The 21,805-nt window shown below is 52.1% G+C and overlaps 1 protein-coding gene across 3 annotated transcripts; it reads left to right on the forward strand.

Moving 5' to 3' along the window:
• The first annotated feature begins 875 nt into the window (after positions 1-875).
• Positions 876-21,248, forward strand: LOC411133 (T-box transcription factor TBX20). Of its 3 annotated transcripts, none has more exons than XM_026440865.1 (6): positions 876-1,214; positions 5,316-5,730; positions 9,691-9,964; positions 13,598-13,765; positions 13,873-13,949; positions 20,229-21,248. In XM_026440865.1, exons 1-6 carry the CDS (start codon positions 1,031-1,033, stop codon positions 20,746-20,748), a joined length of 1,638 nt encoding a protein of 545 aa, XP_026296650.1. In that variant the 5' UTR covers positions 876-1,030; the 3' UTR covers positions 20,749-21,248. The 3 variants fall into 3 exon arrangements, with proteins under 3 accessions (XP_026296650.1, XP_026296649.1, XP_026296651.1); XM_026440864.1 differs by lacking the exon at positions 876-1,214 and adding an exon at positions 1,243-2,526; XM_026440866.1 differs by lacking the exon at positions 876-1,214 and adding an exon at positions 2,540-5,193.
• Positions 21,249-21,805: the final 557 nt, after the last annotated feature.

Raw genomic sequence — 21,805 nt, forward strand, 5'->3', positions numbered from 1 at the left:
CGTGTCGGTGGTTAACGGGGGGCGTGGCTTGGAACGTTGCGCGCCGCCTTCGTTTCCTCGGCTCGAGGCCGTCACGTGATCAACGCTCGATCCCTCGGTCGCTCGGGGGACGAGAAAGGCTGGAAAGGCAACGCCCAATAGGGTGGAATCGAGGCGTTTTCCTTCTCTGTCGAATGCACAGGGCCGGGCTCGGTTGTCGTTATCGAGGCTTGGGGAGCGGCCAGGGCCGAGCGGCGTTGCCGTGGCTGTGGGTTGGTGGGGCGAGCGGTGCGCGTGGGAGGAGGAGCGGTGGCCCAGTGGAGTCCGGGAAGTCGAGCAGCGCAGACGCGTTTCGTTCCGCGTCGCTCCTCGTCGCCGATCCTCGTCTTTAATAAGCTTTTTAACTCTCGCCGCGGCGATCGTGTACCGCTCTCGTTCTCGTTTCTCGATCTCGTTTCTCCACCGAGTCGGATGGAATAACACGGCGCGTAATAATACGGTGGCACGGCACGATACGATACGATACGATACGAAACGATACGACACGATACGACACGATATATGATGGCCGGTCGTTGATCGCCACGTTCGTCACCTACCTTCTCCACGCTATTTCATTCACCTGCTTACTAGTAGTTACCAGTTACTAGTCGCGAGTGAGAGAATTGTGACTCGAAGAACGGACGGCGAACGACAAACCACAAGTGATCTGGCACGTTGGTGGAGAAGAACGGAGGATAAGGAGAGGAAGAAGACGAGAGAAAGAAAGAGGGAGTGGGAAAGAGGGAGAGAGGGACGGTGGGAGGAAGGGAGGAGGGAGGCGGGAGGGAGGGTGGGTGGGAGGGAAAGAGGGAGGGAAGAAAGGAAGGAAGGAAGGAAGGAAGGAGAGAGAGAGAGAGAGAGAGAGCTAAGGTAAAGCGAGGAGACGAAGAAGAAGAAGAAGAAAAAGGAGCGGAAGGAAGAGAACCGTGTGGAAAGAGAGGAAAAAAAGAAGGGAAAGAGCGAGGGAAAAATCGAGGGAATCAAAGTGTGTCGTCGGTGGTGAGAAGGGATGCCTACGAAAGGGGAAAGGGGAAAAGCGACGGACTTCAGCATCGCGGCCATCATGGCGCCCAGGGGTCCGTCCTTCGGGCATTACCACCTGCAGGGCATTGGCAACGCCGCCGCTACCGCTAATACCAGCTTCGAATGTCCAACCGGCAAAGCGTTCGTCGCCAATTCGAATCTCGATCACCGTGAGTTGATCCACCATTTTTCTCCCCCCCTTTTTTTTTTTTCGCGGACAACGCTTGCTCTTCCTATCCCTTTCTCCCTATTTCCTCCCCCTCGTCCATCAAAACAAACATCGGAAATGACGCAGCGTAAAAACGACGAGCATTCCTTCGAAGATCAACGCGAAATGGAAACGAATCGAAATCGTCGTCTCTCCTCGATAAAAGATCTTCACCTTTGCGCTTACCTTTTTTTTTTTTTCCACTTTCCTCTTCGTAACCTGTCGAACACCAGGATAGAGGAAGGATATCCTCTTGGAAGAAAGGATGAATTGGATGGAGAGATCGTAGAGGCAAGTGATCGAAGCGAAGCGTTTGTACCGACTGTCCGACGGCATCGATCGCGGTCGCGGATACCAAAAAAAGAAGCGAACGAACGCGAATACGAAACACGAGGAGGAGGGGGAAAAAAAAATCGGGATAAACGATATAACAAGCGAGTAGGATATAAAGAGTCGGAGAACGGAAGCGCGATATTATCGTTTGATAGGAATATTCAAGCGTATTCTTATGGAACGCGCGCGCGTCGGTACGGTGTAACGCTCGACAAACCTCGTCCCTGCCCTGCCCCGTTGATAATGATAAAACATTTTTTTTCTCCTTTTTTTTTTTTTTTTCTTTTTTTCCCTTCGTTGGCCGCATCGTTTTCAACGAAGCGTCGCTTCGAATCCATTAGTCGAGGCGTTGACTGGCTTCCCTCCCGTTTAATTACGATCATCTTTCCGCGTGATCTACTATCCGCGCACGAAAATAGACGCCTAGTAGTCGGCTAGGATCGGAAAGAGACATTTGGCCGACGATGGTCGGACGATGATAATTAACCGTTCGAGATGGGAGCCGTGCCGAGCAGAAAATAAGAGGCGACGTTAATTGTTGCCAACGGATCGAGTGCGCGCGCGCGCGCGCGCATAAATTTTACCTGTTCGCGCGAGAATTAACGACGAGGGGGACGAGAACGAGGTGGAGGGTCATCCGTCGTTGGCCAACCGTGACGTTGACCAATTTCCTCGAAATTTCCTCGAAAAATTGAAAGAAGGGAGCCTCGAAGAAGAAGAAGAAGAGGAGGAAGGCCGAGAGATGGAGCGCGGCGTTAATTTCGTAGAGAAGAAGGAGAAGAGGGGAGGGAAGAAAAAGGGAGAGGAGAAAAAGAAAAAAGATGGGCGGACGAAGGATTTTTCTACTAAGGGAAACGTAAATTGCTCCTGTTTTTGCGGCGGGGATCTCTCTCTCTCTCTTTCTCTCTCTCTCTCTCTCTCTCGTCCGGTGCTTTCAGCCGGTAATCACATTAGCACCGTTAACGACGCCATTACAGCTCCCGTGGCAATCTAGAGATTCTTAATCGTTCCCAGGAACAAGTTTTGCCACGTAGAGAGAGTGGGCGAGGTGGAAAAACATTAAATACGAAGCGCGATTAGATTCATAGGACACATCCCCTCCTCTGTACATCCGTAATCATCGTTTCGCGAAATATTGCACGCGAATAATGCCACCGAATAAACGAACGTGCAGACAGGAGAAAGAGAGAGAGAGAAAAAATTAGCATTAATAACCGCGGCCGATGTTAAAATAAGCGAGCGGCGTGTAAAAACGGGAACGCGAAATCGATTGTGGTGGTGAACCGGCGTGGCGTGTAGCGCGTCGCTTCGAGGTCTAGCCCAAAGGACTCGGAACGACTTAATAATGAAATTTCGCCGGACGATAAACGTTAATGCCCGGTAATGCTGGTCGAATCTCCATCCAAGTTCGTGTTCGATTCGACGTTCCGGTTATCTCGTCCGGCTGATCTCTCTCTTTTGTATTTCTCGGTTTAGCGGTATACTGCCTGCTTACCTACCTACCTACCTACCTACCTACCTACCTACCTACCTACCTACCTACCTACCTACCTACCTACCCTACCCTACCTAACCTACCTACCTACCTACCTACCTACCTACCTACCTACCCACTCGAGAATCTAGAAGGAAGCGCGTCAACTCGTGTAACGCGATCGTTATTCGCCTCGTTCCGTCGATCCTTTCCCGTTCGAACGACATCCTTCGAACGGCCGGGTGGTGACAGGATTCTGGGTGGTCGAGCGTCGGTCGTGGCAAAAGGAAGCTGACGTCAGTAGCTCGGTCATATTTCTTCTTGCCTTAAGATCGTGGAACGTGGGGGACCACCTCTCGGCTCACGCTCTTGGCCCCCACGGTTTTTAAACTCCTTCCGTTGTCCGGAAAGCTTCCGGTAGCGCCGCGCTCCGCTCCTCTCCGCCCAACCATTTCTACCTTCCTCCTCCTCCTCTTCTTTTTCTTCCTCTTTTTCTTCCAAGGTTGCGCGTATAACAAGGGCGTAACGCGTCGCGTGTACGACGCGTTATACAACGTTAATTAACGTACACACACAGATACGTATACAAACATGTTTTTATGGAACGTAGCCGCTAGTTAATATCGCATCCGTTCGATACCCGACCATTATCGTTACGCGACGCCTTTATTCGGACGATTCACCGTCGATATTCTCTTCGTCGAATAAACAGCGGGAGAGAGAGAGAGAGAGAGAGAGAGGGATCGGAGATGAAAACCGCGAATGCGTGCGATGTCGTGAGAGAACGTCGTGGAAAGTGTTGGGAGCACGCAACACGCGCCCGCTCGAGGTGTTAATTTTACGACGATCGAGGTGAAACGTTTGCTTCGTTTCGCGAAAACCCAACGTTTTTTCGAGACTTCAATAAGGAAATTCGCGCAGATGCTATTCCTTTCTTTTCTCCTCTCTCTCTCTCTCTCTCTCTCTCGTTTCGAATTATTGTTACTCGTCGAAGGAAGATAAAGATAAAGAGAGAAAGAGAGAGAGAGCAGGGTGTATGCGTGCGCGACAAGTGGCCGCGTGAGTGCGTACATGCACGCAGATGCGATGATGCACGCAACCGGTAAGAAACGCACGCGATGCGCTCACCTTCCTTTTTAACGCGCTTCGCTCTCCCCCCTCCCCTCTTTTGCTCTTCCTCTTTCTCGCCCGTCCGTTTATCGCTTTCCCCGAAATTCCTTCCTTCCCTTTCCGCTTCCATTCGATTCGATCTCTCGATCGCGATTTTCTCTCTCTCTCTCTCTTTGTTCGAAAAGAAGAGAGGGAGATGAAGGAGGAGAGAAAGTAATTGGCCGAACGCTATATCTGTCAAATACGTCGTCGAAAATTTGACGAAAAACCGGTTTGGGCACGCGCTCGGAAACATTCGTTCCTACGACTTTGAACGCGTGAATCGGAAACGATATCCGAAAATACCTTTAAAACGGTAATCGAGGGTTAAAGGGTCTCTCTCTCTCTCTTTCTCTCGAGCGATATTTTTCTCTATTTTTTCCAACCAATCGACCGACGGATCCAAGAAAGGCAAAAAAGAATATATCCGGTTAAAATATCCAAGTTCGAAAGTTCCGTTACGCGAATCGTGACGCGATTTAATCGAAACGCGTTCTTCTGTCGACGAACGTGCAAGAGAATCGGAGATATTACGGCGTTTGGAAAGAGAGAGGGAGAAGGCGCGAGACGCGATAACTTTCTCGGCCGGTAATTTTTTCCCTTTCCTTCTCTTTCTTTCCTTCCTTCCTTCCTTCTTCCCTCTTTTTTCTTTCCTCTTTCCCTCCGGTTTCCTCGTTGGGGACACGTGTGCGCGTAAACGCGCACGGGTATCACTCGCGGATCCAATTTGAGATACGGGGCCGGAAGACGCATTGTTCGCGGGGAATAGTACAAATTAACAGATCGGTATCGTGACGGGTGCAATTAACATTGTGTACACTGTAGCCGCGGTGGATCGGCTTTCTTGAAATCTGACGGTTTAATTAGGCGCCACCTTCGCGGCAGATGCTCGCTCGCTCGTTCGCTTCGATTAATTACCCCCTCCCTCTCCCCCCACTCGCCTCTCCCCTATCGTCTCGCTTCATCTCGCCTCGAGATCGACACGGTTCGAACGTTTTTTTTCTACACCAACCGAATATATTTATTCCGTCTCGAAATCGGCCACGAAAAGTAGAGAAATGTTTTTTTTCGCAACGACGAGGAGAGAAATGGATGGGATATTTTCAGGAGGGACATCGACGAGGGCATCGCCGGTGAACATCGTTGCGACGGCTACCGTGGTGACGGACGAGGCGTTACTCGGCGACGACGAGGTGGACAACTGCGAGGGGGAGAGCGAGGGTACGGAGAAATCGACCCAGGAGGAGGACGAGGAGGTGGACGTGGACGTGGAGGAGTGCAGCAGCGTGGACGAGGGGCCGATCCACGAGTCGGTTTCGGCCAGCGCTGCGGCGGCGGCGGCGGCGGCGGCCGCCAAGTGCCAACAGGACGGCAACTCGGACGAGAGGAGGACGGCGCATCGGTTGAGGACCAGTTGCAACTCGGACGAGCTTCGGGACGTCGAGTGCCACCTCGAGACCAAGGAGCTGTGGGACAAGTTCAACGATCTCGGCACCGAGATGATCATCACGAAAACCGGCAGGTAAATGCGCAACACCCTCCTCCTCCTCCTCTCCCTTCCCTCTATTGTTCCTCCCGAAGATAAGAAAGAATCCGACTCGATAATCTGTTACTGGACCGTTTTTTCCTTCTCTCGCGTCCACTGTTTCTCTTTCGTACAGGCGGTATGGTAATAAAGCAGCTGGCGCGCTCTAAGGACGCGTGACCACGAAATTACGTCGAGAGAGAGACAGAGACGGAAAGAGACGTTCGCGTGATGATGCGCCACCTCGCGTATACACTGTTGGGTAACAGCAATAACAACACAACAACACACGCGCGCGGTCGAGCGTTGCCGCACAAGGTGACCCGCGGACGGAGAGACTGGCGATATTTGGAAACAAGCGGGATCGGAGTGGGGGGACAAGTTTCTTTCTTTCGGGCCTCGATCGATATATACGATGGAAGAAAGTTGCGAAGCGATGCACGAGAATAGCGTCGTTAGCGCGAGAAACTTGGCACGAAATCCCAGCCGGACGAAAACGTCACTCTCTGCCTCCCTCTCTCTTTCTCTCTCTCTCTCCTTCTCCAGTGACAATACGGAATTCGGACCAATCAGGTGGAATTGTTGTGGCCCTACGGGGTGCCTACGCCGTGTATATATATATATATATTCCGATTCTTTCTCGGAGGACTCGACGAGGCCTCCTTTTTTCCCACGTTGGCTCTCTAGCTTCTCTCTCGCTCTCGCTCTCTCACTTCTCGTGGTTTCGTTCGATAACCGTTCGAGCGATAATAATTCGACGGAAAGGAAGAAACGAAGGAGCGTATATTTTTCAAAGTTTAAGTAGGTAAGCGGTGGACTGCGGAATAGGAGGTGTGGACGAGCGGGTCGAGCAGGAGAGCGAGACAGGATACAGGCGGATAGAGAGGGTACTCGTCACGCGAACCCTTCATCAAGGTGGCAGCAACCTACGTTATATACGCTCACGCGTGGCTCTGACCGGTAGGTAGGGTGAACGTGCACGGATCGCGGAACGCTGCGACGAGAACGGCGACGAACGAACGAAAGGACGAAAGGACGAACGAAACGAAAACAGAAAAGATAAGAGACGCGGGAAAAAACGAGCTCTCCTCGCTGGCGAGCAAAAAAAGGGAGAAAAAACTGCGGCGCTTAATTGTCGAAATACTCGATCGAGATAAATATATATATATATATATATACACACAGTGGAATGAAGAAGGAGGGGAAGAGCGCGACGCGACATAATTATAACGGAGACAACACCTGGCGGGTGTTGGAAAGTCGTTAGCTCGGCAAACGTTTAAGTAACTCGAACGGCCTTTCGGATCGCTATAATATCCACCGCTTCCGTAATCCATTTGTAGTAGCAGCACCAGCACCAGCAGCAGCAACAGCAGCAGCAGCAGCAGCCCTTCCATCGGTGGTTCTGTCCTCGGGGCTGATGGCTTCTCTCTCTCTCTCTCTCTCTCTCTCTCGCTGTCTTTCTCTCTTTCTCTCCCTCCCTCACCCCTGAACACGACAGAAGACCAGTCGGACGCGTACGTAGTATGCGTGTCTAACGCGCACGTATACGCGCGCGTTTCGAGGTTGTTGGGGTGGTTTGGGGTCGAGGTGTTCCTGCGATTATGGCCTCGTTAGCCACGGCCCGTGGAGAGAGAGAGGGCTTGTTTGTTTCTGCCTAATTTGACAGGGAAATACGCGCGGTGCGGGAGATGGATCGGGGTGGAGGGAGGGAGAGAGAGAGAGAGAGAGAGAGAGAGGAAAGGAATTCTTTCTTCCTTTCTCGCGTGGATGGACTCGATCCACGCGTGGATGGACGAATTAGACGGCGATCGTAATTCAAGCAGCCGGTTGAAGAGAAAATAGATCGAGGGGACGGTAGAAACACCCAATTGACTTACTATCGGGGATATTTAATACTCGTTTCCTCATATTCGATTTATCTCTCTCTCTCTCTCTCTCTCTCTCTCGAAATCGATCGAGAACAACTCTTTTTTAACGAGATCTCGGATTTTCGACCTAAGAATGATATATATATATATATCGATGCGCGTGTGTCAGGGCGGAGAGGAGGGAGGTCGATCGGTGGTGGCGGCGGCGGTGGTCGAATCGATGTTTGCGGTGGAGGGCCGTTTGCGGTCTCGTCGGAGATATCTCCTCCCTCCCCCCTCCTCCTCGGATGGAACAAGACGAGGGCGACGTTTGTCGCGCGTTTCTGTCCGCTTCATTTCTCCCTGCTCACGGCAGCACGGTGCCGAATAATTTCCAGCTCAAAATAGCGATAAGTCCGCAAATTTGCATGGAGAGAATGATCTCGCACATCGGTCTCTGCTTGGCAAAGATCGCGAGCGTAACGAGCACACCGGAATAAATGATAGCCCTCGCGAAAGAACACGAGCACGAGGTTCTTCCCGCTGCTGCTGGTGCCGCCGCCGTCGTCGCCGCCACCGCTTCTCCCGTTGTCGCTGCTCCTCTTCCTCCCATCAACGCTCCTCCTCTTCCTGTTATTCCTTCCATTATCCCTCCTTCTCCTCCCTCTTCCGTTATTCCCTCCAACAGTCCACCTCTTGTCCCCAGCTCTATGCCGGCCGTCGTCTCGGTCGCCGTTTGGAAAGCTTGGAAGCCACGTGTGCCCGTCGTTTGGACGAGGATCGCCGCGTCCTTGGTCTGCTGGGCGAACGTCTTCGTCTCGGACGCGATCGCGCCGAACTGGGAGGTGATCTGGCGGATGGTCTGCTCGGTCTGCACCCTCTTCTCCTCGATCGTCTGCGTCCCCTCCTCCTCCACCCCGCTCGCCATCATCTCCGCCGACCGCTCGTCCACGTCGGTCGAAGCGGACGACCTCTCCGACACTACGCATGGCCTGCCCTCGCACGCAGCCATCGTCTGGGACGACGGGTTGCTCGGATTCCCGGCGCACGACTGATCGAAGTCTTGGTCCTTGGCGAACATGGACATCAGGTCCTCTTGGCGCAGCCTCGACCGGATGCAGGGGGGCAGGTCCTCCAGGATGGTGATCATGTTCTGCACGCACGTGCGCCGGCACACCTTGTTCTTCGGGTTGCACGGGCCAGGGCACTCGAGGATCCGGTCGGGGGCGAATCGCGCCGGCGAGCCCATCTCCTCGAGGAAACGGGGCCTCGTCGAACGTGCTCAGTGAAGGGCGGTGGTCGCGAAAGGCTCGTAGCTCCCGGGCCGCCGTCCGTCCGCGTTCGCGAGCGCGCACATCTGTCCAAAGGTGGCGGTGCGCCGCTTCCTCGCACCTTCCTCTTCTCCGTTGCCTTGGCCTCCGCGAGCGACGACGAAACGGCGAGGTGGTGGCTCGCTCGGAGGGGAAACGGTGGGTGGATGGAACGGGTGGTTGGCTGGGTGGTGGTGGATCCTGGATGAGAGGTGATGAGAGCGATGAAATTGAGAGAGAGTCTGGTCGGGAGAAGGCGTTTATTATATTATACTCACCCTTTTTCTCACGCTTCGCTTTTTTCGCGGATCGCGAGTCACTCCTCCTCCTCCTCCTCCGCTCCTCTCCTTCTTCGACGACGATTCTCGTTCTCCACGCGGCGGTTTCTCCACGTTTGCGCCCCTCCTCGCATTTTCCTCGCGTTTACCCGCGATTTCCCATCTCTACCACCACTGCTACGCTTGCTTGCCGCTACGAGAGTTAGGTTACGAGAGAAGGGAATTTCCCCCTTTTACTTTTTTTCTCGCCGATTCGATTCGCGGGCAAATTCGCGATCTACCGACTCGCGGCCAACTTACCTGCCGTATTTCGCCGATTCGATCGCGCTCCCTCGCGGGGGAGCCGGGGAAAACCGGGGAGAGCCGGGGAGAGCCGGGGAGAGCCGGGGAGAGCCGGGGAGAGCCGGGGAGAGCCACCGAGAAAGAAAATCGCATCGTTCTCCCCGTTCCCTTTCTCTCTCTCTCTGTTCGTCTTTCTTCTTCTTCTTCTTTTTTTCCCCCCTTCCTCTTTTTTTCCAGGCGGATGTTCCCCACTTGCCGGGTGTCGTTCAACGGATTGAAATCGGAGGGGAGGTACGCGGTGTTGATGGACATTGTCCCGGTGGACAACAAGCGATACCGTTACGCGTATCACCGAAGCTGTTGGCTGGTCGCCGGGAAAGCGGATCCACCGGCGCCCCCCCGCCTCTACGTCCACCCCGACTCCCCGTTCACCGGGGACCAGCTACGAAAGCAGGTGGTCTCGTTCGAGAAGGTGAAATTGACCAACAACGACATGGACAAGCACGGCCAGGTAAGAAAATTTTCGCGGCTCGATCGGTCGTAAAACCCTGTGTTGCGGCGTGCCGGCGTCGAATATCGATCACCTCCAGACCACGGGAGAACAATCCGCCTCTCTGTTTCTCTCTCTCGCTCTCTCGCTCGCTCGCTCGCCCGCTCGCCGAGCCAACGCCGACCAACGCGTTTTTACGACTGTGAAATTCGAACGGACGGCCTCGGTGCTCGCCCTCTCTCTCTCTCTCTTGCTCGAGAGCCCCCCACATTGGGAAGGGGGAGGGGGAGGGGGAGGGATCCGTGGGGAGGCAAATCCGTGTTCGCCGCCGCGCCGATATCGCGCCGTCCACCCAACGACGGGTTCCATCCACTCGACTCGGAGATATATCCCGTTTCTCTTATTTATCGGTAAATTCACACGTCGGCGGAGACGAGAGAGGGAGAGAGAGAGAGATATTTGCCGTTGGCGTCGTTTCTCGCACGCAGGAGGAATACCGAACACGATTTGACATTGGCGAGATTTCGGACGCGAGCGAGCGCGCGCGCGCGCGATCCGAAAATGGCCTCGTAAAATCGGGAATCGCGTCGTGGGCGTGGCGTTATCATCGACGTCTCAACCGTTCACGACGTCGATCGTTCGCCAGCCTGTAAAACTGTGATAATAATATTCCTCGAGTGGAAACGAGAAAAGGAAGCAAACCAAGCAAGGAAAGGAAAGGAAGGAAATCTTTTTTCTCTCTTTCTTTCCTTCCCTCGAGAAAATCTTTCTTTCTTTCTTTCTTTCTCTCCGAGTGGGAAATAATCGTCGCATCGCCGTAAATACCGGTATCGTTAGCGTCGCGCGCAAAAAAGTATAGGCCGTGCGGTGAAAAGAGAGTAGTAGTCGCGGGGCGAGGGGAAAGGGGAGATAAGGAGAAAAAAGAAGGAAGGAAAGAAGGAAAGAGAGAGAGAGAAAAGGAAAAAAAAGTACGCGGTAGATTCCTCGGGATAGGAGGCGAGAAGCAAACGAGGATCCACTCGCGGACTGGTCGTAATGTTACGAGCATTATAGGCGGTTGGTGGTGGTGTCTGTCGTAGGTGGTGCGTATAGTAGGCACGAACGGCATGCCTATAAGCTAATAAATTGAATGGATGTTTGCCCGAAGCTTTTGTCATGATGATCACGAGTAGCCCACGCTTGGTCCGTCCACCACCACCTTTTCTCTCTCTCTCTCTATCTCCCTCTCTCTCTCTATCTCCCCTCCAACGTTTTCCTTCGAGTTCTTCCCGTCCCGTTTCGATCTTTATCTTTATATCGCGATATACCCGCGACTTTTTTTCCTCTCTCGCACTTTTTCTCTCTCTTCTTCCACCGACAACTTTTCACCGCCCGTCCTTCTCATTCGAATTATTCGGAAGCTATTACGCTTCGAATAGTTCCAACTGCTACTCTACTTACTCGCTTGCTCGTTTGCTTACCCGACTCTCTCGAGATGCGTTTTTTAAGCATCGAGAGACTCGGTGTGTACATATATATATATACACGTACGTACGTATGTATGTATATATGTATACCGAGAAAGGTATATGGCGCGTAAAACACGGTAGAGAGAGAGAGAGAGAAAGTGCGAAGGAAAGGATGGAAGCGCGGGGCAAAGGAAGGAAGGAAGGAAGGTGGAAGGGAGAAAGAGAGAGAGAGAAAGAGAGGAGGAAAAAAGGCTAGGCTGGCGAGTGTCGAGGAACAGACACACCGGTTAAAAGCAGTCGTGGCGAGCGGGAGAGCTGGGAGAGCCACGCAACGCCAGTCAACTCAACTCGACGACTCAAGTGGTAGGGAACATTCCTTCGCTACGGCCACTATTTCATCGTTTCGTATGACGCGATATTATAAGACCCCCGCCTGCGTGTTGGCTACTACACGGTGGTCCAAAAGCAAGCATCCACCTGCGACCACCGCAGCTCCCGCGTCCAACCGATACCTGCGGGACCCGCGCGGGACCCCTCCCCTCCCCGGCTCTTCCCCAAACACCTACGTTTCTCTCCTTTCCTTCTAAATTACCAACGAAACGGTACACCGACAGTTTCCAACCGTTTCAAACGTTGGAACGACGACGCTTTTTGGGACGACCGCGACACGCAACGAGAGAGAGAGAGAGAGAGAGATCGAGTTTTTACGCTCGTCCACGATCTCTCTTCGTTTTGCTTTTTTCTCTTTCTCTCTCTCTCTTTTTCCAACGCCTCTCCTTTTCTTCCCTCGAAGCATCTTTTCTTCGACTCGATCGAATTCTTCCTCCCCGTCCGCTTTTTCCTTCTCATTCGCATTCCTGCGCGAATAAAAGAGAGAGAAATGTATAAAAGCACTCTTCGAAAAATCAAAATCGAGACGTCGATCGAAGCAACGATTTTTCGATCGAGTTTCTAGTAGAAATCGAATAAAATGAAAAAAATCCGGGGTCGATTAAGCGACGGATAAATAAAGCGATAACGGATCGGTGGAAATAATCACGGAAATAGATATTATGATCTTTTTGAGGAAGGATCCGTGGCAGGATCCACGAACTCGAGGGAGAACGGAGTTGAGCAAATTGGAGTTCTGACAGGTTGCAGTGGGGTGTCCCACTATCCAACGGCGCGGAGAAAACGGATAGGGGCACCCCGGGATCCCAGACACCTATAATCGTATACAGGCATAAAGTTGCCCCGCTTGGAAACCCACGGCTCGCATCCGGACTCGTTATCCGGGCTCGAATTAAATTCGAGACCTTTTCATTTTTTCCTCTCCCCCTGCTCGAGAACAATCGAGAACAATCCTCCTCGAAGGACGGGACCGAGTCGCGATATCGACGTTCTCTCCTCCTATTTGACGTCTTTGCACGCGTGAATCATGAAAAATTTATATATCGATATATATTGTTGCGTAAAAAAAAAAAAAAAAAAAAAATCACCGATATATCGAGTTTCCACCTTTTTCTCGAATACAATATATATTCGATGAAAGAGAGAAGAAACCGTTGAAAGCGATCGAGCTGCACTCGACCGACGGTTTATCCCGTGTAACGCGAAGAAAAAACGGTATTATAAATCGCACGCGATTCGGTATAATAGAGTCGTCCGAAGGAACGTTTGAGATAACGCGTTTGCTTAATTCGTCGATGGAGGAGGAATTTCTTCCTTTCTCCGAGCGCGCGATACCAGCGGTAGATAAATACGCGATATATATTTTCCACGATTATTCTCTGCTCGCTAATAAGAATCGCGATGGTAACGACGCGGTCGGGACGAAGAAGCGAAATACGAGAGAGTTTATCGATCGAAACGTATACGCGAAAGGTGTATAAGGCGATCGCGTATTACGCGTCCACGTAAGTGGAAAATTCGAACGAGAGAGTGGCGCGATATATACATCTAGAGCGTTTCGCGGATATATATCCACCGTTACGCGAGAAACTTGTTTCGTTCGGGACGGGAAATCGATACGCGCCTAGGACTCGTCTCGATTCCGTCCTAGGTCGCGTTAAACTTCTCTGAAGGGCACGACAAAACGCGAAAACAAAACAAAACAACAGACGGGACGGATCCTAACCTGTTGCGAGAATTATATTATATATTTCCATTGTATTCCGCGACGTCTCGTTATCGATCGATGAAGAGGATGGAAATATTTTTCTTTCAGATCGTTCTCAACTCGATGCACAGATATCAACCGAGGATACATTTAGTACGGTGTCGACAAACGGACGACAACAATCTTCGCATAACCGAGCTTCAGAAGGAGGAGCACAAGACGTTCGTATTCCCCGAGGCGATTTTCACCGCTGTGACTGCCTACCAGAATCAATTGGTGAGTGCACGCGCACGCGCGCATGCGCCCTCGAATCGGGCGAGAACGAGACGGAGAGAGAAAAATAAATGGATGAAGCGCGCGACTTACCGATCGTACCGTTCCAGATAACCAAGTTGAAGATCGACAGTAACCCGTTCGCCAAAGGTTTTCGAGACTCGTCCAGGCTGACGGATTTCGATCGGTACGTATATCGTACTTTATATATATATATATATCCCGTGTATTACGCGATAGAGAAGAAACTCGCTACTAGGTACTACTTACGTAACCCCGTACGGGCGATCCAACGCCGGTGGATCGATTGGTTTCGCCGCGTATTTCGTGCACCGAGGTGGCGAGCGAAGCGATCATTACGCGCCATTATAACGTCGCCACCTTAATCATCGTGCCGGCCGAATTATCGACCGATCTCTTAGATCTCTCTCTCTCTTTCTCTCTCTCCCTCCTTAAAAGTGGAAATTTATACGTACGACGCTAAACGTCGAGGAGGAGGGAGAAAGAGAGAGAGAGAGGCGCGTTTGATCTCGTGAACAAGCATTGCACGCGTGGACGCTCGATTCCGAGTTATCCGCGATCATCTATCTACGCGAACGACGACGCACCTGCCACCTCGCTCTCTCCACTCCGAGCGTTTACGCGGATATACACGCGTGACAGAAAGGAATTTCTTCTTTTTTCTTTTTTTTCTTTATTTATTTATTTATTCTTTTTTTTTTCCATCCATGTCAAAGGATTATCGCCGTCTATAATACAAAGCGACAAAGTAAAAGAGTTGCGATAACTCGCGTTTACCATTAATCTTGGCAGATGGTAACGCCGTCTCCGCGTTATCGGACGTTACGTTCGTTGGCGAACGAACCATCATCTCGATTAATCGCAATCCCCCCCGCTCCCTCCCCTATTCATCGCGCACGCTTTCGAATTCGCTCACGAATCATCGATCCGTCCTTCGTTTCGATTATTCGCCTCGTTTCGCTTCGAAGTTTCGCGCGTAAGCGTAACTTACTTGCTTACTTACTACCACTTAGGCGGAATCGATAAAGTCGCACCGTGCCGTCTGCCAACAACACCTGCTTGCCTTCTTCTTCTTCTTCTTCTTCTTCTTCTACTTTCGCGTGTCGAACTTTTGCGCTCGATTAAATAATTCCTTTTTTTTTTTTTTTTTTTTTAAGAGATAATAGACGATATATACGCGATAATTCAAAGATCTCGAATCGGAAAATACTTCGTAATTTTTACGAAATTAGTTTGAAGAAAGAATAGAAAAGGAAAGATATATATATATATATATAATGGATACACGGAGTTTCTTTCTCCGGTTCCGCTCGGGACCGACGAGCACGTAATCACGCGCGAATCGGAGGCGTGTCCGAACAACTCTCGACCGAAAAGTTCTTCCTTCTCTCCGCTAATGCGTTGGATGCGCTTCCGAGAACGGAAGGGCGTGTTTTCGACCCGCGTTTCTCGCGAAATTTTTCGCAAAACCGTGAAGAAGAAGAAAAAAAGAGAGGAAGAAAAGGGATTCTCCCTTTGCGAAAACTCGAAAGCAGGGATAGATCGTGCTCGACGCTTTAATGACACGGCAGTTTGAAAATCAACTCCCCTCAAATCATCACCTGGCTAACCTAGCGGAGATCGCGAAATATTTTGCCCCGTCATTCGATCGCCTCTCGCGGTCCAGTTACGCTGCGCGCTCGCGGGGAAGGGGGGAGAGAGAGAGAAAGAGTGTCCGGGGGAGTGGAGTGGGGAAAGAGGAGAAGAAGAAGAAGAAGAAGGATCGGTGGATAGCGGCGGTTACGGCAGTCGTGTTCGGCTGCACGGATGCGGCTCTGGCGGCGTCCAGAGTTAATGAGAGAGCGGCCGTACGGGGCAATACGGCGCATGCTCCCGCCCACTTCACGCCGCCGCTGATAGATAGATGCCCCTTCGGCCCTTTCGCCCCCTCTCTCGCTCACCCTCGCTCGCCCTCGCTCATCCCTCCCCTCCCCCCTTTTCCAATTCGCTCCTCTTTCCCTCTCGACGCCGCAGCCGCCGCCGCCGCGCCACCATCGTCGCACGTAACGAAATATCCTTCTTAGCGAAATAAAGATATTATACGATGTATATATATATATATATATATATATATATATATAATTGGGAATATTTGAGACTCAAGTTTAAAAGTTCGTCGTTATTGGGCGTCGAGTTTGACGAAACTTTTTCCCGTTTTTTCGATGGAGAAAAAAGAAGAGTGGGGAGAAGCGCATGTCGCGTTCGTCGATAAGGCGAGAGAGCGCGGAGAGAGGGGAGGGGAAGAAAGAGGAAAAAAGTGAAGAAGAGGAGAAAGAGAGCGATTCCAAAGTTGGTCGGAGCGCTCGGTTCCGGAGGGCAAGGAGGGCAGGGCATTCATCTATATTAGCTTCGAGAGCGGACGGCCTGTCATTACCGCTGCCGCTCCGGCCTTCTTCTTCCTCCTCTTTTTCCTCTGGCGAACTCTCCGCTCTCTCTCTCTCTCTCTCTCTCTCTCGGAGCGTCCTCGAGCGAGAGAAGAGAGGTTTCTGCTCGGTTCCTTTGGTTTCTCGCGTCCATCGGCACCAACAACCCTCGCTCAACGACTCTCGACAACTTTGAACTCGAAAGTCCTCCTTTCCTTACCTCCACGGCCCATTACCGAACCGGCGCACAGATGCTTAACCCGTGAAACGTTCTCCGGATATTAAAAAAAAAGAAAAGAGTGGAAAAAAAAAATCTCCTCGTTTCCAATATATATATATATATATATAGATACGAAGAGAAAGAATTTTCATTCCCCCTCCACTCTCTCTCTCGCATCGATGAATACGATTCGAGGGTGGGGGAAGCGATGGAAAAGCAACGGCGCGTATACGTAAGTTTACGTGCGTGTGGAGGAGATCCGCGCGCTCGACGACCCTTCTGGATCGTGAGCCGTGTGACTCACACGGAGAACCGGCTCGATCGCGCGTCGGACCGCTCGGCGGCAGCCGGGTAAATTACAGGCTCGACCGTATTTTGCGTTGTTTTGTTGTTTTTCAACGCGCCGAAAGGAAATGAGCGAGCAAACGCGTCACGCCACCCCGAACCTGCTAATTTCTATTCATATTTTATGGCTATTAATTTCTTCACTGTTACACTCGCTCCTTCTCTCCCTATTTCCCCCCTCCTCCTCCTCCTCCCCCCTTCGAATCCTCTTCTTACACCCGGTATTTCGCCAACGTACGTTCGCCCTCCTCCCCCCCCTTTCTCTTCTTTCTTTTTCCTCTTCTTCTTCTTCTGCCGTTTTTCACCTCGCTTTCCACGTCGACGATGGAATTCGAATTTCCAAGGTATGCGTGCGTCCGAGAGAGAGAGAGAGAGAGAGAGGAAAAAGGGAAGATTTCTCGTTTTTATGCGCGCGCGATAGCCGCGTCGCTCGATCGACCGACTACCTTCGACCATCACTGTGGGGTGTAACCTATTATTATCTACCACTTACCTAATGCCCTGTGTCAGCCTCGGGGTAGGCGGAGAATAACAGGCTCCCCCGGCTCGCTAATATCGCGGCGGACCGTTTCGTTTCGCGCTCGAAACGTATCGAAACGGGACCGAAACTTTTCCCCTCGCTTCTCTCCCTCGGATCGAGAGGAAGATTGAGAAAGGAAAATCCGAAAACCTCTCTCCGTCTCTCTCTCTCTCTCTCTCTCTCTCTCTCTCTCTCTCTCTATCTATCTATCTATCTATCTATCTATCTATCTCTATCTATCTATCTATCTCTCTCTCTCTATCTCTATCTCTCTCTATCTCTCTCTATCTCTCTATCTCTCTCTCTCTCTCTCTCTCTATCTCTCTATCTCTATCTCTATCTCTATCTCTATCTCTATCTCTATCTCTATCTCGCTCTCGCTCTCGCTCGCTTGATCGCTCGCGTCAATATCGAGGGGGGGGGAAGTTTATACTAGTTTATATTACGGGGGTTGCACGAAGGGCGTAGTCGTGGACACTTTAATGGAGAGAGGGAGAGGGGGATAGAACACGAGGCGGTGGCCTGTAATTAGAACGTTTGCGAGCGTAACCGCGCCATTACGCGGGGAAAACGGCCAGGACTCGTCGGATCGACGAGGAAGAATATTTATCGGTGTAACGATTAGAGAAGGAGAGGGAGAGAAAGAGGAGGCGCGCGAATACGAGCTAGATAGGAGGAGGAGGCTCGCCTCGGGGCCCCCCACTCCCTCCTCTCTCTCGAACCACTGTAATTAGGCCTTTTATTGTCTGTACATAAGGAAGCTTTATGAAAACATTAAGGATATAATTCAAGGCCGGGAGGCGCGCCGTGACTCGGCCAACGCCAGGGTTAACGCGTGTGGAGATAACGCGCCGCGTCATTTCCGCCTCGCGTATATATATATATACACGCGCGTATATATACGCATACAGGTGCAACGGTCACCTCCAACCGCGTGGATCGCGACCGCGTATATATCGACGCCGATATTTCAAAGGAGCGGGGAGAGAGGGGGGGGGGAGAGGAACGGGCGGCATACGGCGCGGCGGTGTGTGGTCCGCCACGTTCGAGCGGACGGCGATTAGCCCCTGCTCTCCCCACTCCCTCCTCCCTAATCCTCGCCCCTTTTTTCGACAGGGACTCTCGTTTCGCTTCCATCCCCTCCTCCTTCCTTCCTTCCGTCTTTTCCTCGTTTCTCCATCTTTCTCCGCGATACGTCGCTCCTTCTCTCCGCTCGTAAAGGAGTCGTCTCGTTTTATCGAGGAAACGTTGCTTCTTTCTTCCGCTCGTGGCGAAGTAAATCGTCTCGTTTCTCGAGGAAACGTTGCTTCTTTCTTCCGCTCGTAGCTACGTAAAGGAAACGTTGCTTCTTTCTTCCGCACGTACCGGTATAAAAAAGTCTCGTTTCTCGGGGAAACGTTGCTTCTTTCTTCCACTCGTAGCAGTGTATAAAGAAGTCGTCTCGTTTCTCGGGGAAACGTTGCTTCTTTTCTCCACTCGTAGCAGTGTGAAGAAGTCGTCTCGTTTCTCGAGCAAACGTTGCTTCTTTTCTCCGCTCGTAGCAGTGCAGTCGTCTCGTTTCTCGAGCAAACTCGTGGCAGCAGTGTAAAAGAATCGTCTCGAGGTAACGTTGCTTCTTTTCTCCGCTCGTAGCAGTGCAATCGTTGCTTCTTTCCTTCGCTCGTAGCAGTGTAAAAGAGTCGTCTCGAGGCAACGTTGCTTCTTTTCTCCGCTCGTAGCAGTGCAATCGTTGCTTCTTTCCTTCGCTCGTAGCAGTGTAAAAGAGTCGTCTCGAGGAAACGTTGCTTCTTTCCTTCGCTCGTAGCAGTGTAAAAGAGTCGTCTCGAGGCAACGTTGCTTCTTTTCTCCGCTCGTAGCAGTGCAATCGTTGCTTCTTTCCTTCGCTCGTAGCAGTGTAAAAGAGTCGTCTCGAGGCAACGTTGCTTCTTTTCTCCGCTCGTAGCAGTGCAATCGTCTTGTTTCTCGTGCAAACGTTGTTTCTTTCCTTCGCTCGTAGCAGTGCAATCGTTTCGTTTCTCGAGCAAACGTTGCTTCTTTCCTTCGCTCGTAGCGGTGTAAAAGAGTCGTCTCGAGGCAACGTTGCAGCAGTGCAGTCGTGTCGTTTCCGAAGGAAACTCGAAGCGTTTTCGTCCGTTCCTTGCGCCCGGTTCTCGCAGGTAGCAGCGTGGAGGAATCGTCTCGTTTCGCGGTTTTCGTCTCGCGTGTTATACAACGGCGGACGATTTTACGACTTTGCCACCCTGCACGCCAGCCAGCTAGCCCTCCTCCCGAATTACGGTTGCCAAGCGTGAAAGAGAGAAATCTCGGGGCCCGGGTGGGTTTTCGGGGAACCGAGGATGATCGATAGGAGGTATCATCGTCCGAGCTCGGCCGCGCTCGAATTATCCGACGCGCCGGTATCAGGTTTTCTATTCCCCTCGATCCCCCGGTTTCCTACTACCGAATACTGGGCCTCCGATGGATCGACGCGGGTGGGATGTGTTGTGTCGTTGAACGGAAGGACCAGAGATTGTGCGTGCGTTAGAAAGAGAGAGAGAGAGGGAGAAGCTCGTTCGATTTCGAGAATAATGCCCGCGTCGGGGAGGACAATCGAGTCTTAATCACCGTGGATAGTTATCTCGACGTAGAGATAATCGCACGGTTTACCGTACCACTCCCGGTGTAATAATCACGCGAAAGTAGGAAATGACGTTGCAACGTGTCCCGGATAATCGAGCGTTAATTATAACCAAGAAATATGTCAACCGAACGTGGATGATAATTCATTCCCTCGTTACGTTCCTTCCTTTTCTTCCACCGTCACGATCGCGCACAATCGTCCCCTTAATTAATCCCCTTAATTAACGCGCCCAATCCCCCCCTCTCCAAATATTCTCTTCCTTTCCCCTCCTCCAAGAGGGGACCTCGACTCGATTCAACTCGACTCGCTCGCATTATTTCCTCGCCTTTTGCTTTCAGGGATCCGATGGAGTTGATGGAGCAACAATTGGTGAGGTGCGGGGTGGCCCCGGTCAGGTTGTACGAGCACCTCGCGATGTCGTCCCCGGCGGCTGCTGCCGCGGCGGCGGCGGCCGCGGCCGCCGCCGCCGCCGCCGCTCTCGGCGCTCAACAGCAGCAGCAGCAACAGCAACAGCAACAACAACAATCTCAACAGCAACAGCAACAACAGCAACAGCAGCAACAGCAGCAACAGCAGTCGCAGCACGAGACGACGGCGCTGCCTCCGTGGATGACACCGTCGACGGCTCTCCTTTACGGAACGAGGCCCGCGACGGGGTCCTCCCCGTCCCCGTACCCCGCCTCGCCGGCCGCGGCGCCCTTCCCCTACCCCGCGGCCCTCCCGTGGCCCTGGCAGCCACCCGTCGCCATCATCTCCCGCCGATCCTCCCCCCCGACCGCCTCCCTCAGGTACGCTCCGTATCCTCCGCCGGCGACCACCCCCCCGCCCCTCAGGCCCCGTCCCTCCACCCCTAATTAGCGATCGAGAGAGATTGAACCAAAGAGAAACCACCCGACCATCCCTCTCGCCGACTCCGCCACGAATTAGCTTCTCCTTTCCTTTCCTTTCCTTTTCTCTTCGTTGGAGAAAGAAGGAGGATCGTTTCTTCCTCCCTCCCTCCCCGCTTTCCGGATGAATGTAATCGTCTCCCTTGTGTCACATTATTCGTGAAGGGAGGGAGGGAGGGAGGGAAAACGCATCGAAAGAGAAAATTGTAAATAAAAAGAGACGTGTGTGCGAATGTAATAAAGATAAAAGAAAGGAAGGAAGGAAGGAAGGAAGAAGAGATCGATCGTAGCTGTAATATATACGATACCACGATAGTATTATATACGCGTGCGTAATATTCCTTCTACTCTCTGAAGAGAACGCACAGTGGTCTTTGTACATAAAATCTTTTATGGTAGCGAGTAGCTTTAACGGCCGTATCGTTCATCACCATGTAGCACGGATATAAATAAACGGAATTTTCATTAACACGTCTCCTCGTCTGATTCCTTATCCCCTTTCGAAAGATCGAGAATGAAAACTAAGCTCGCGCGCGCGCGCGCGCGCGCTGCCTAGTTTTCCAAAGCGCGGTGACGCCCCGTTCTTCCCTCCCCCCCGCTCCGCTCCTCCCCGCCTCCCTCCCTCCCTCCCTCCCTCCCGCCCCCCCTCCGCTCCTCATCCTCGTCGAGTGGCTCGTCACGGCTCGGCCAGGCTTCATCGCACCTTCAACTGCCGTGTAATTCCGTTATACCTTTCTGAAATTAAATAAATTCATTTCACGGCCTGTCAACGAGCAATTATTTTTAGACGCAACCACTTTAAGCCCGATTCGTTCCATGACCAACACCTCGCGCGACTCACGAACCAACGATTACGACCCCCTCGGCCGAACCCAGAAGCGGGTTATCCCCCTCGGTCCGAACGCTTAATTCGCCTCGAGAGCCGAGGATCGAAAAACCCCCGCTAATCACCTCTATCCACCGTTCCCCCAACCGATAAAGGAACGTGTCCGCCGCGATCGATCCGTGTTTCGTTCCAGAGGACACCC

This window comes from Apis mellifera, linkage group LG5 (assembly GCF_003254395.2).
Source record: "Apis mellifera strain DH4 linkage group LG5, Amel_HAv3.1, whole genome shotgun sequence".
NCBI classification, from domain to species: Eukaryota; Metazoa; Arthropoda; class Insecta; order Hymenoptera; family Apidae; genus Apis; species Apis mellifera.